The sequence below is a fragment of the Panicum virgatum genome, chromosome 1N, assembly GCF_016808335.1.
Source record: "Panicum virgatum strain AP13 chromosome 1N, P.virgatum_v5, whole genome shotgun sequence".
In the NCBI taxonomy this organism is placed as follows: Eukaryota; Viridiplantae; Streptophyta; class Magnoliopsida; order Poales; family Poaceae; genus Panicum; species Panicum virgatum.
In genome coordinates, this window is record NC_053145.1 from 34,044,334 (window position 1) to 34,059,076 (window position 14,743).

Genomic DNA, 14,743 nt, shown 5'->3' on the forward strand with positions numbered 1-14,743 from the left:
AATGTTCCATCATTCAGTTACGGAGTTCTTCTACACATAACTTGTGTCCTGAGTTGGTTTGTTTGTTTGACCAAATTAGTGTTTTGTTGTAAAGGGTAAGCCTATATCGGTATTATATGCCAAACTCCTGGTCACTTAAGTTGTGGATAACAAATTATTAGCGCACCTTCCCTCCTATGTTGACTGCTTCAAAACATGAAATGGCCAATAGTCTTGTTGATGTTTTTGTGAGCTGTTGATCTGTTGCAGTGTTCAGAGCGTTGGGAGCAGATTAAATAGCTTTCCTTCTAGAGTTTAGAGTTGAGGATTAAGGTAAAGCATCGGTAGCACGTCGTACCGATCAATCATGATGTTTGGGTCCTTTGAATTATTTTCTGGGCATTGAGGTTCAATCTGCATCTGATGGATACTATATCTCCCAAAAATATATTCAGGACTTAATTTCTCATTCAGGCCTCATGTGTTATAGTATATTTGGTAGGTTAGGATTATAGATCCCGGACTGCCATATGTATCGGGGAGGCATCTTGCCCCCCAAGTCTTGTACTCCTACATATACCTCCCAAGGGGCTCAATGCAATACAACCCATGATTATACGTATCCTACCTTTCTCACATCATGGATACTCGGTCATTAGCTACGCCCATGGAGCTTCATCTTCAGCTGCGACCTACTGATGGTACTCCCTTACTGATCCCTCTGAATATCGCCGTATTGTAGGAAGCCTCGTCTATCTCACTGCTACTAGACCGGACATTGCTCATGATTTTCATGTGCTCAGCCAATTTGTTAGTGCCCCTATCTCAGTTCACTATGCACATCTAGTTCGTGTATTGAGGTATCTACGACGGACAATATCACAAGAACTCTTCTATGCAAAATCAAGTCCACTCCAGTTGTATGCTTACTCTGATTCTACATGGGCAAGTGATCGGGTTGATCGCCATTGTATCACCGGCTATTGCATATTTCTGGGCAAGTCTCTCATTGTATGGCAATCCAAGAAACAAACTGCTATTTCACGCTCCAGTGCTGAAGCCAAACTTAGAGGCCTTTTTTGAACCGAAAACAGCGGGGGAGGCCCCCGCTGTTGAAATTTGATTAAAAGGGGAAAAAGAGTTATTTACAAAGAAACACAAAAACAGCAAGGGGAAAGCTAAAGGCTGCTCAACAAGGCTATACATCTAAACTAAACTAAACTAAGCCATCAGACCAGGCTAAGACAGGAGCTTTCAGACTCTTTCATTCTATAAGTCTGAAGGAGACATTCTTCCTTGATGTTTCTTTTCCAGCTTAATGTGCCTGCTGGGCAATTTACAAAAATTAAATTATTTCTCTGCTTCCAGATGTGCCATGCTGCAATGATAAATGCCTCTATGTAGAAAGTTTGATTGAAGTCTTGTGTGGCCATTTCCATCATTTGAAAGAAAGGTTTCCCAAACTGCCACTGAACACCAATTTGCTGCCAGCATTCCAAAGCAAAAGGACAGTTGAAAAACAAGTGAAAGGCCGTTTCTTCTCTTTGAGTTGGACACAAGACACAGTTGAAGTTATTTCCTTCCAGCTTGTATCTTTTCCTTTTCAGCAAGTTTCTAGTGTTTAACCTGTCCATTAGGAGTAGTCATGAAAAAATTCTTAACTTGTTGCAACATCTGGACTTCCATATCCATGTGAAGGGTCTTGGAGGTTGTATTTATTTGTGAAGGAATTTGTAATAGTTCTTGGCTTTGTATTTTGGTGATCCCCATATATAATGCCACCGATCTTTATTCTCTTGTCTTACTTGGATACTTTGGACAATTTCCTGTAACTAGCAAATACGCACGTGCAACACGCACGTTTCCATCAAAATAATTTAGTAACAAACAATTTAAAATTACGTAGATAAAATAATTCATTAATCAATCATTAACTTTTTAGAATGTAGCTGCTCAAAGAAAAATAATATTAATAACACTCCACTCTAAATTCAATCGATTAGTTCAGATTTTGGTAACAATACGAATCACATAAACAACATAGTTCTGTGTGGCACTGTATGAAATACGACAAAAAACTGAGTGTGAGTGCCATATGACAAGAAAGATATTGCCAACAAGATCGGTTCCAGCTGCAATTAAATTCATCACCCGATTTTGCCCAGATTTGATAAAGCCCTAAGTTAGAAAGAGAGAAGAAACCATTTTGAGATTAGGATTCACCTTAAGCTGCTTTTTGCTGAGCTCTGAAATTGAACTGTTAGGATCACTCACTGAAGAACAAACACATTCATGTCAGAACCCAGAATTCACCAACAGGTCATTAGAACTTAGTACAACACAATACTCTTGCACTATTTATATCGCTACCCTACCATAACACAACTACACTACATGACAACCTTGTCATCTTCTATTTGAGACATCTTATGCCATGGTATGGCAAGAGGGGGAGGGGAGCACCCCTATTTATAGAACTCTATGGCTCATATGGTTTTGCCATGTGTCCATCTTCTACACAATGCTTTACAAAATATCTAACTTTAGAATTTTCCTTATGCTTATCTAGTCATACAAATATCTAATTTCTAGAGTATTCCATATTTCACCATGAAACATGGTAACTATGGTTCATGCATGCTCTCTAATCTTCTAGAAACTTCTCACAATTATGCATTTCTATTTCAATACCATACATAAATCTATAAGTAATTTTGCATATAAATATGAAATCAAGAAAATATCATTGACTTATGTACATCTTGGGCTTCATTTCCCTTGTTACATCGTTGATGAAATACTAAGTTTTGTAAATGAGATGAAGTTCATTACTAAACTAATAACAAATAAAGACTAATTATATGATTTAGTTGGCTAAATAATCCATAATTTAGCTGCTATAGCGGGATATAGCCGGCTATTAGCGGATTTAGCCATTTAGAGCTAAGAGATGAATATCCTAGTTTTTTCCTCTCTCAAAGGCTATAGCAGGCTATAACAGTGGTTATAGCCGGCTATTTAGAACCTTGGTTGCAGGTAAAGCCCTTGACGAAAATAGACGACAATACTTCGTTCTTGTGGTTCCAAATAGCACAGCATGCCATACCCATTCTTCCAGGTTTCTTGTTATTGTCGTTTTTGTTGCCCAATGCATTAGACCTTTCTTTCGGCAAGAAGAAGGATGCATCAGATTCCCCTCTATAAACATCAGACCCATCGAAAGCCATAGTGCGATCAAAAGAAAATATTCCAATTGACATTTCCAGGGGCTTGTCCCAATCTTCTATCACCATACAGTACTGCTCTTTTAAGAAATCAAAGCATGCTGTCCATAAGTTTTCTTTCATTGATGATAGCTCCATCATCAACTCAAGTGATGTTATGTACTTAGGATAATACGAGGTTATCCTGAAGTACTCCTTATGTAGCTCGATTCCCTCTTTATCACGTAGTGAGTAGGGTGAAAGCAAACCCCTAACTACAAGTGCAACTCGAACCTTGCTTTGATACATTTTTTTCAACTCTATATGCTTGTCCTGATAGCTCGAACAAGCTTCTATATCAAGGTTGAGGGAGTTTAACATATCAGCTGCATCAATCCTTTGGATGAGTGGAGACTTGTTCCCATAAGTCCCAATCTTTTCCACACCAAGTTCCAGACCATGTTGGATGTCAGACAAAGATCTATCTTCGACAGCCCAAGTCTTGTCCACTTTCAATAGATCAACTTTTGATTCCTTAGGCGGTGGGATGGTACTCAAGAATCGACTTGTTGGCACCTGTAATTAAGTGGCATACTAAAAAGATTAAACTAAAGGAAGAAAAGAACATCAGTACAACAATGGTGTTATTTCTATCACGTATATAGTTGGCCTCACATAACAATCAGCAATACATTTTCTCAAATAAAGTACACAAATAGTATACATTGATATAAACTCGAGAGTAAAGTAGAATATATCTGAATTTCCCCACTAAACATAAAATTGCTATTAACAGAAGAAAGAGACACAATTCATCAAACATATAAGAAAAGATTGTCAAAGTAAAGTGATTGACTATTTAATTAGACACACTATATTTATTTATTAAAAAAGTGTACAATTATAACCATAACTCTTAGCGTATAACTTTGGGGGGCAATAACACTGATTAGAAATCCTAAACACAATGATTGTAAGAACGGTATTGAACAACTAGACATAGGAGAACGGATCATCAGGGATCAGCGTGCAATCTGATGGAGTCTGATGCAAAATCTGATAGCCGGGGGTGGATCTCCCACTAGGGTCATGGCCCTAGTCTTGGCCAACAACCATAGAACACTAGTACATCATCAAACGAGCTATCTTTGTATTGCTTTATATTTTCTCATATCTTATCTAGATTGTTGGCCATTAATGATGGATAAGTATCATTTGAAATGTGCATTTCCTCTATATTTGCAATTTATTGATAAGTGGCCCGGTATAGAGTTTTTTGTTTAGGTTTGGCCCTAGTCTTGAACAAAACCTGGGCCTGCCCCTGCTGATAGCCAATGGGAGACGTAGAAGGAACTTGATCAAAAGCTTTAAAAAAAAGACTTGTCAAGAGCATGCAATCTGATAATGGACTAGTACATTTGCAAGAGGAAAAAGAGAGTTTAACATTGCAACACTTCGAGTCAGTCATGGGAACAGTAGTACAGAGACATGAGACTCTAAACAGGGAAAGTCTGCAGATACAGAGGCATGGGCTACCGCATGATTTGGAGGATGAATTCACTGAAGGTGAGATCAAGATAGTGGTAATGGATACGGAATCTGAAAAGGCACCTGGGCCTGATGGTTACATTGGCAAGTTCTTTAAGACCTGTTGGGGTACTATAAAAGAGGAATTAGTGCCAGCAGTGCAATATTTCTACAACCTCCATGATCAACATCTCAGGGTGCCGAACACTGCACACATAGTTCTAATCCCCAAATCACATGAGGCAAGGAAAGTGACAGATTTCAGGCCTATAAGCCTCACTAGTAGTATTGCAAAGATAATATCAAAACTCTTATCAACCAGACTGTCAATTCAACTGAATAGTTTGGTGACCAGAAACCAGGGTACATTCATTTAAAAAAAAGGAGCATACATGGCAATTTCCTCTATACACAAAATCTAATCAGAGATCTGCACAGAGCAAAGAGGCCTGCTTTGTTCCTAAAGTTGGACATTGCAAAGGCATTTGATACAGTAAGGTGGGACTATCTAATGCAACTTTGATGCAAAATCTATCTAGCATGCATATTTTTTTTTGAAAAGGGAAATTTTATTGATTTCAAGCACAATACATCAAGGTGATACATCGTCTTGAAATTTTCCCGACCTCTGCCTAAACGACACACAGCCTAAAAAGAGTTTGATAAAGATCCTTCCACACTAATGACTGTCAATCCGAAGACTAGACCGCCACCCATGTGCCCGGGCAAAAAAAATCCTTGGCCACCTGTGCCAAGAAATGAGAGGCCGCTACAAGCTTGTCCTGCAAAGTATACTTCTGAAGGATAGCCCATGTACGGAGCCAGTGCGTAGTTGAGTAGATAACCTACAAAAAGGAAGATTTTTTGTTATCGAACACCACCGCATTTCTGCATAGCCAAACAGACCAACACAAGGCTGTCGCGCCAAGAAGTACTAGTGGCTTATATTCTTTAGAAATTCCATTGAGCCAACTCCCACACATACTAGGCATATTATGAGGTTTTGGTATGCTCCAGGCCGCATAGACCGAAGCCCATACCATTCTCACGAATCGGCAGTCAAAAAACAGATGTTGTATCGTTTCATTCTCATGACAGAAACAACAATGTTGGTTCCCCTGCAAATTCCGTTTTGCAAGATTATCCTTTGTAAGAATGACGCCTCGTTTAAGATACCAGAGGAATATCTTTATCTTGAGTGGGGCTTTTAATTTCCATATTCTCTTATTTATGTTAGGAGTGTTCTGATTGATTAAACCCAGATAATGTGACTTTATCGAAAAAACACCTGTCTAGTCTAGGTTCCATTTAAATTCATCCCTTTCTTGGCTGAGAACTATAGTTGATAGACGTGAGACAAGATTATTCCACATCACCAACTTATTGCCAATTAGATCTCTACGCCAGGAGAGGTTCGGGATCTGTGTACTTAGTACATCAGCCAACGTATCCTGTTTCTTCCTGACTATATTATAAAGTTGTGGGTATTGATCGCATAAAGGACTATTTTCTAACCAAGTGTCTTCCCAGAATCTTACTTGAGACCCATCCTTTATCACGAATGTTCCGAATCTTAAAAAATCTCGTGTTACCTTCATCAGGCTTGCCCAAAAATGTGAATCTCCGCTTTTCCATTGGGCCTGTACCAACGGTTTAGACCATAGGTATTTATTGCGTAAGATCTGCTGCCATGTACCATCTGTTGTTAACAGGCGGTACAGCCACTTACTGAGTAAAGCTATATTTTTTAATTCCAAATTATGAATCCCTAGTCCCCCTTGATCCTTGGGTTGACACAAGATGTCCCACTTTGCTAGCCGATACTTTTTTTTATGCTCGTCACTTTGCCAAAAAAATCTAGATCGAAAATAGTCCAACTTCTTACGAACCCCTTTTGGGATTTCAAAGGACATCATGTACATAGGCAAGCTGCTAAGAACAGAATTAATGAGTGTTAAACGACCTCCGGTTGAAAGGTGTTTACCTTTCCAACTACTGAGACGTTTTTCAAACCATTCTTGGATCCTCAGCCAATCGCTATTAGACAATTTTCTATAATGAATCGGAATGCCTAAGTATCAGATTGGGAAAGATCCTGGATTGCAACCAAACAGTTCCATGTACTAACTTTCGCAATTCTTCGCTTCTCCAAAGCAGAAGATTTCACTCTTATGGAAATTAATTTTGAGGCCCGATAGCTGCTCAAAAGCACAAAGAATAGCCTCATGTTATGAGCCTGCTCCAGGTTATGGTCCATAAAGAGAATTGTATCATCAGCATATTGTAGTATTGATAGCCCGTCATCTACCAAATGGGGCACCACACCACTCAGCAAACCCTCTGCTTTTGCTCTCTTAATGAAAAGTGTGAGCATGTCGGCTACTAAATTAAAAAGGATGGGTGAGAGTGGGTCTCCTTGCCTAAGTCCTTTCTTTGTTTGAAAATATGGACCCACCTCATCGTTGACATTTATTGCAACACTTCCACCTGAGATGAAAGACAATCCAATCAATCCACTTGTTTGAAAAGCCTTTCAGCCGAAGCGTCTGAATCAGGAAGTTCCACCTCACTTTATCATAGGCTTTTTCAAAATCTATTTTGAAAATTACCCCACTCTGGTTCTTGCGATGTAATTCGTGAACCGTTTCATGCAAGATCACAACACCTTCTAAAATATTTCGGCCACGCATAAATGTCATATGTGAAGGGCTAATTATGTTATCTGCAATCGAATTGACACGGATTGTCGCCACTTTCGTGAAGATTTTAAAACTCACATTCAGGAGGCATATCGGCCTGTATTGCTGGATTTTACTGGCTTCTTGTGTTTTTGGCAATAACGTTATGACACCAAAATTTAGACTGAAAAGGGGAAGATCACCATTATGCAGGTCATGAAACATTTGCATGAGGTCCCCTTTGATGACATCCCAAAACTGCTGATAGAATTCAGCTGGGAAACCGTCTGGTCCTGGCGCTTTGTTATGATCCATATCAAAGATTGCATCCCGAATCTCCTTTTCAGTGAAAGGAGCTGAGGAATGTATTTTCTAGTGAACTGACTTGAGGGATATCATCCGTCCTATCGCCTAGAGTAAAATTATTCTCTTCAGGAGGACCGAATAATTCTTTGTAAAATTGGGTGATATGACCTTTTAGGTTATATTGACCCTCAATTTTTCCACCCTCGTGTTATAGGGAGAAGATACGTTTCTTATTATGTTTGCCATTAGCAACCATCTGAAAGTATCGAGTGTTATTATCCCCCAAAAGAACGTCAGTCACTTTGGCCCGTTGATAATACTTGAGTTCCTCCTCACGCAGGAGTTTTATCAAGTCATCTCGGGCGGATTCCAGTTGATTCCTCTCATCGTTCGTGAGTGTTCTAAATTCAGTTTGGGTGTCTAGGTCTGTTACTATCGATTGGAGGTTTTCCTTTTATGCTTTATACACCCCATGGTGGTGACGAGCCCACCCCCGCAAGTGCTTTCTGAGTGCCCCCAGTTTTCTATTCCAGCGTTGCACTGAATTTTGTCCACCAACCGGTTTATTCCAAATTTTTGTGACTCGCTCTTTAAAATCCTCATGAGATAGCCAACTGAGTTCCATTTTGAGCTGCTTTGCATGTCCCGTAAAGGATGGGTCACCCGTTTCCAAAAGTAATGGGGTATGATCTGAGATGCCTCTATCCAGTGCTCGCACTGTTACCATCGGGTATTTGAACTCCCATTTAGTTGTCATTAGAGCTCTATCGAGCTTCTCATAGGTCGGATCCGGAAGAGAGTTTGCAAAGGTGTATTGTCTCCCTGTCAAATCTATCTCCCAAAGATCAAAGCTATCAATGACAGCGTTGAACAGGAACGGCCAGCGAGGGTTAAAATTATTTTTATTCTTTTCCTTACTATGCCTCATGATGTTAAAATCTTCCCCGATTAAGGTGGGCAACAGATTATGTTGACACGTACGGACGAGTTCCGACAGAAAAGCTGATTTGAATTCATCCTGTGCCGGACCATATACTGCCATCAAAATCCATTTGAAGTCATCGTTTCTGTTTCGGAGATGGAACTTAATAAAAAATTCCCCTTCCACAATAATAGATAGATCAAGGACTGTTGAGTTAATTCCTAGTAGAATACCGCCCGACCGTCCCCTGGGTGGGAGGCAATGCCAGATAAAATCCGCGTCACCAGAAAGACGGTTAAGATTTGATCTAGACATGTCCTGTTTCCCGGTCTCCATGACGGCAACAAAGTCTAGTTTGTGATCTCTAATTGCATCTGAGATGTATCTATATTTAGCCAAGTCTGAAAGACCTCTGCTATTCCAGTAGAATCCTTTCATGGGGAAACACTTTTGTTTAGTTTTTGAGTCTTTTTCCGCGCCTTGGCTTTTTTAGCTATTGATTTCGACTTACGCCCGGTCACCTTAAGGTCACAAATTCTCATGCCTAGGTCCAGGTAATCCAAATCCACATCAGTTATGTCCTTGATTAAGTGGGAAAGGAGCCTGTTTTCATTTTCAGGATCCTCCTCATCACTTAAATCAAAAGGATTTAAATCGGTATCCGCTCTTTTATTTTTTGGCTGAACCTTAACTTTGTCCACTTTGATTCGTTTTAGTGCATTAGAAGAAACAATAATCTCTTTGGAGCTGCTACCCATAGATATCCCGATAGACTTTAATTTTGCAACACTATTGTCCATAGGTAACTTTAAAGATATGTTACCTGGTGGGTATGTCCCTGCCGGGTTATCCAGGTTCCTAATAGCAGCATGCCTCTTGGCTTTGTCCAGAACTAGCTCATCTGCTGCAGGATTACCATCCGCAGAAAAAAGAATAATTAGCGCGAGCACTTCTGCATTTACCATCGAGGAAAACTGATCCAACCCCTGAAATATCATCACATTCCGTACCTGCGATACTATTGGTAGGTGTCTTGAAAGCTGCCGGTGTGAACACCTCCGGCTGCCCTGACGCCAACACAACTTGTTGTTTACTCGGTGTTGTCACCCCCGCCTTAGCAGATACCACCGTATCTGTATTTGACTCCGGAATTATTGGCGATGCCATCACAGATGGCCCACTAGATGGCGAATTAGCATAATCTGCTACACAAAAGGGTGAGACTGTATGCAATTCCTCAGAAGCTGACCCAAAGAAGCGCGAACACTGACCATTATTTCTTGGTGAAGTAACATTAGCCTGACTACTATAAGTAACAGACTCAGAGCCTGTTTGTACTTGCAGTGCAGGTTTAAGCTCCTGAGGATTTTTATCCATCACCATGCTGGAATCGCCCATTGGCCCTGCCATCTGGGCGCCCATGCCAGTCGAAAGCGCATCTATGCCCAAAGGTGTGTCGATCACCTCTCCCTGCTGCTTAACAAAAGTATTCCCAGGAATCGGCCTGAAACCACCTCTTGGTACAGTAACCGCAATCTTGGTCGATTTTGTAGTTCCTTCAGACAAAACTGGCTTTCTCGGTGGACATGAGCGACGGTTTCCCATAGGAGTGACCGCAATCCGACAATGCATTGGGACAGGTCCAGATCCAACATTTTTTGTCTGAGGTAAGTTGCTCTCAGGTTGACTCGTCCTCTTCAATTTTTTTGAAGAATCATCCCTATCCTTATCCTCAGCACTACCATTACCATCCCCGAAATTATCAAAATCCATGGGATCATCATCTTCTGGCGGAAGCGTTGCTGGCAGGAAAAGTTCATCTTCCTGTGCAAAGGTCACATGATAACCTTGAGTACCAAAAACCAGGTCTGTAGTATGTGGCAGCTGACGCTTATCCATCATCCCAACCTTGATTCTGATCACGCCCTTCAATCTATAAGTTAGCATATCAACTTCCAGAGTTGCACCAATCACTGTCCCAACAGCCCAGAAAACCAAGTAATGCCTGTAAGCATGTGGCACCCCCGTAACATGGACCCAGACTTCCTCTAACTCATACGTAGGTGCAATATCTTGATCATTTTGCCAGACTGACACCGTGAGTGTGATGCCATGATTTTTCAACTGAAAGCCAATCTCAACCATTCTCTGCAGCGAATCGTCACTAGGAAAAGCCACCAAAAAAGAATTTTCATCATGAACTAAAGCTTCCCACTTCCAGTCTGTTCTGATGATACGAGCAAGTTCAGACTGAACTACTTCCGCTGTGATGCGTCCCCCAGAGACGGTGATTAGTCCCGTGGGCGACGGATCTGGTGTCTCAAGCTTGTAGTCGACGTCTATAATTCTGATAAAAGCAAACTCCTTCTTGCCTGACCCAAAGAAAGATGCATTTGGTTTAGGCATCTTCAGAATCGGGCACTTGGCCGACAAATGGGAATTCTTCTTGTTGCAGATAACGCAGTCGAGATTTTCCTTGCAATTTTTGTTAACATGTCCGCTGCACTTGCAATGAAAACAGAAGGGTTTCCTCTTCTTAAGTGCACCCTGTTCCAATTGCTGTTGCTCCCGCTCTGCCCCCTGTTGAACAAAATCAGCCTTGCTAGATGGCAAGATAGGAACGTACTGCTGTTGGGATTGATTTCCTGCTGATCTAGAAAATTGCTGATCAGCTCCTCCTCCTCCTCGACCAGGATGTGTGCTGCGACCATCAGAAGCACCATGCTCACGACCAGCAGAAGCACCATGCTCACGTCCATGTTCACGACCTACCTCACGACCATACTCACAGCCGCGACCAGCAGGGTGTTGTGCCCTGGAGTGGGCCTGGAAACCGCCGCCGCCAAAATCCCCATGACTGCGACCATCCCGACGACCAGGGTTGGGGCCTCGACCCCTGCCTCGATCCACAAACCGAGGGTAAGGTGGCATCGGCGAGCTCCGCACGACGTCCGCAAAGGAGCGTTGGTCCCGCTTAGCCACCGACACCGGCGATGAATCTGATCTCGGGCACCCAGGTTCTCGTGCTAGGGTTAGAGATGGTGTCGGCGTGGGAAGTTCACGGCCAGGAAGTGGAGCGCGATTGATTTTCCTGGGCCCGTTTGGGATCAGGTCCCAGATGGACCTACCAAAATCGCGAGCACGTGCAATGAGGTCTGCACGCAGAGGCCGAACCGGATGCAGGAGGCGCTTCCTTGCAGTCTCTGGCAAAAAGGCTTCCAACGTGATCACCTGAGATCGACGTTTAGGAAGTGGGCCTTTCCAAGAACGCAAAGCGAACCCTTTCTTTCGAATGTCTGGATTTGACGCACCCTTTCTCTTAGATGGCAGAGAAAATTGCTTAGCACGTTGCGGTGAAGAAGGCTCCGACGAGACACATTGTTTGTGCTCCGGATTACTTCCCACCGGCGATCGCTCATTTTCCCACCATCGTGTTCCCTTTGGGAAACCCATATCTGCCCAAAAATTTTCAACGAAAATCTCATCATTGTAACTTGAGCACTTCTTCTTTTCTGAGATGTAATCTCGTGCCTGTTCATATGAGTAACCCGCCATGATACAATCCTGTAAAGCCTCATCGTCCGCAGGACTGAAGCACTCATGGTTGTCCACTTCGTTGGATGATTGCAACACCATCGACACTGGAGAAGAAGCCTCTGCTATGTTGATTCCTACCTCGTCGGTGTCGATAGGCGTTGCGGCCACGCCATCGGCAAAGCTCTGATCCTCCACCTTCGGAAGACCTGCAAGAACAGACGGAAAAGCACTCACCTCGGGACACGCGAGCGTGAGCCGTCGGCGACGACGAACAGCCGGTTTCGCCGCACCGCCAGGGTCGAAATCCGCCTGCAAAGGAGTTGTCAGAAGCACCGGAATCGCATCCGGCGGGATTGAAGGCTCCGGCAACGTAGTCGTCCCCGGAGACGAGGTTGAACGCTCCGGCGAGGAAGCACCACCCGGAGACGGCAGGGAGGTCATCCCAGGCCAGGCATCAGGTGACAAGAGCGATTCCTTGCCGGTCGGGAATCAGTGGTCTCGCCAACGCCCAGCCGGCGGCTTCGCACGCCGCGAACGCCGAGCGGGGGCCGCGCCGACGCACAGGCACCCGCGCCCACCGGACGGCGGTCCGCCCGGCAACCAAGGACGCCGGCGGCTTAGCACACTGCGGACGCCGTCGCAACGCCCGATCGCCCGCTCCGCATTTTCAGGAGTTCCTAGCATGCATATGGTGAAGGCAAACACAAGTTTTTTGCTTGGTTATTAGTCCAATCGAAGATCTTAACTACGGACAAACTAGCAGCCAGAAATTGGTCATGCAGAAGCGAGTGTGCTCTATGTGATCAACAGCAAGAAACAGCGCAGCACCTGTGCCTACACTGCTGTTATGCAAAGGAGGTCTGGCTGCTTGTTAGCAACTGAACTCGAGGAGAAATACAGGCACCAGACAAAGATGAAGAGACAGTGGAAGAATGGTGGAAGAGGAGTTTAGAACCGCCGACAGCACGAAGAAGATCAAAAGCTGCCTTCATGATGTACACGGCATGGGACCGACATATGCAAGAAGAGAATTGACGAGTTTTTGAAAATAAAGCTGTTTTGCCAGGCAGGTCTTCACCTTCAATAGGGAAGAGGTAGAGCTACGGCATTTGGCGTGTGGAACGCCAAAACTGAGCAGTAACTTAGTTTTAATGTTAAGCATGAGTGAGTTTTTAAATTTATGTAATAGAACATGTACTGTTACCTGGATTTCTATTCTCCTTAAACGAATCAGCAGTGCTGCTGCTTTATTTAAAAAAAAACAAATCCTAAACACATTGATACTAAAAACGCTAGTGAACAACTGGACACAGGAGAACGGATCAACAGGGATCAGCAGCATCTGAGAACAGATTAATCAGCAGCTTGGTGTATACATGATCAGACATAGAGTAAAGTGGCTACTTTCAATTTAGGCGGAGAAGCATTCCGAAGCCCAGCGGAGCCGAAGGAACCTCCGGCCACGGCGAGGAGGGAGGGGCGGAGAGTGGCACTGGAGCAGCGTGGCGACGTCGCTGGAGCCGAACAGTGGCCGACCAGACTAGGCACCGAGCTAGCAGCAGCAAGAAGATGTGGCCACCCGGCGATTTTTGCTTCAATTGAGCTGTGCTGGCGGCGTCTGGGATCAGGCCAGCAAGGGCCAGCTGACGGAGAGCCGCCACGGTCGCTGGGTGACAGAACCCTGGCCAACGGAGATCCCCCACCCTCACTGGGTGGCAGAGCGCCGGCCAACGGTGAGCACCCACCGTCGCTGGTCACATGTCCGTTGGACTCCTTCACCGGTAGGGCGGCAGCCTGCTGCTTCGTAGGGATGTTGCCGCAAGAGGACGGCCCAATGTGGTGGCCGGCTGCCTTCTGCTCCCTCCCCATCATCCCCAAACCAAGAAAAGTTGGGTTCTTGATCTGAGGAGAAGGGTGCTGGTGGTGGTGGTGAGAAGGGAGGCGGGGATTCTTCACTAGCAGTAGGCTAGGAGACCGAGGCGCTCGCGCTCCGACGGCGCGGCGAGACGGCAGCCAGAGGTGGCGACCGGCCATCCTGAGGTCTTTCCGCAGCATCGCCGCTTGCCAAGGCCAAGAAAGAGGTTGACGAGGGGTCGTGGTGGACTGGGGTTGTGAGAAGGGAGAGGAGCTTATTCACCGCACTACCGGAAACGGCTAATATGTCGTGTGCCAAATAGTTTGCCGTGTGCTAAAAGACGGACACACGGCAAATAGCCACTTTGCCATGTGCTCAAAATAAAACACACGGCAAACACCACGCACACGGCAAAATTGCTTCTTTGCCCTGTGCCAGCCCCAGGAACACACGGCAAAAACCAAACACACGGCATATTACTATCTTTGTCGTGTGCCGCCCTCAAAACACACGGCAAACCTCGTGCACGTGCCACTCACGTGTAGAGGTGGCGAACGGAGGTGGACGGACGGGCGACGGAGATTGACGGCGCTCAACTTTGCCGTGTGCCGCATGGGGCACACGGTAAACTAGCCACTTCGCCGTGTGCTACAGCTTGGCACACGGCAAACAAGACACTTCGCCGTGTGTTTTTTTGGCACACGGCAAACAAGACACTTCGCTGTGTGTTTTTTTT

At 44.3% G+C, this 14,743-nt stretch overlaps 1 protein-coding gene and 1 long non-coding RNA gene across 2 annotated transcripts; both read right to left on the reverse strand.

Moving 5' to 3' along the window:
* Positions 1–1,190: 1,190 nt before the first annotated feature.
* Positions 1,191–14,255, reverse strand: LOC120655656. Its single transcript, XM_039933589.1, has 2 exons — positions 13,557–14,255; positions 1,191–3,758 (listed from the first exon to the last, which is right to left on the reverse strand). Exons 1-2 carry the CDS (start codon positions 14,205–14,207, stop codon positions 2,994–2,996), a joined length of 1,416 nt encoding a protein of 471 aa, XP_039789523.1. The 5' UTR covers positions 14,208–14,255; the 3' UTR covers positions 1,191–2,993.
* On the reverse strand, positions 5,257–9,485 carry LOC120655658. Its single transcript, XR_005667683.1, has 2 exons — positions 9,439–9,485; positions 5,257–5,554 (listed from the first exon to the last, which is right to left on the reverse strand). It is a non-coding gene; the product is annotated as an uncharacterized LOC120655658 (long non-coding RNA).
* Positions 14,256–14,743: the final 488 nt, after the last annotated feature.

Excerpts from the sequence above, each read along its gene's own strand:
- LOC120655656 (XM_039933589.1), bottom strand. The coding sequence starts at position 14,207 with ATGCTGCGGAAAGACCTCAGGATGGCCGGTCGCCACCTCTGGCTGCCG. Across the intron at positions 3,759-13,556 it reads CTTCTCCGCCTAAATTGAAA|GTGCCAACAAGTCGATTCTT; the intron begins GTAGCCACTTTA and ends ACTTAATTACAG.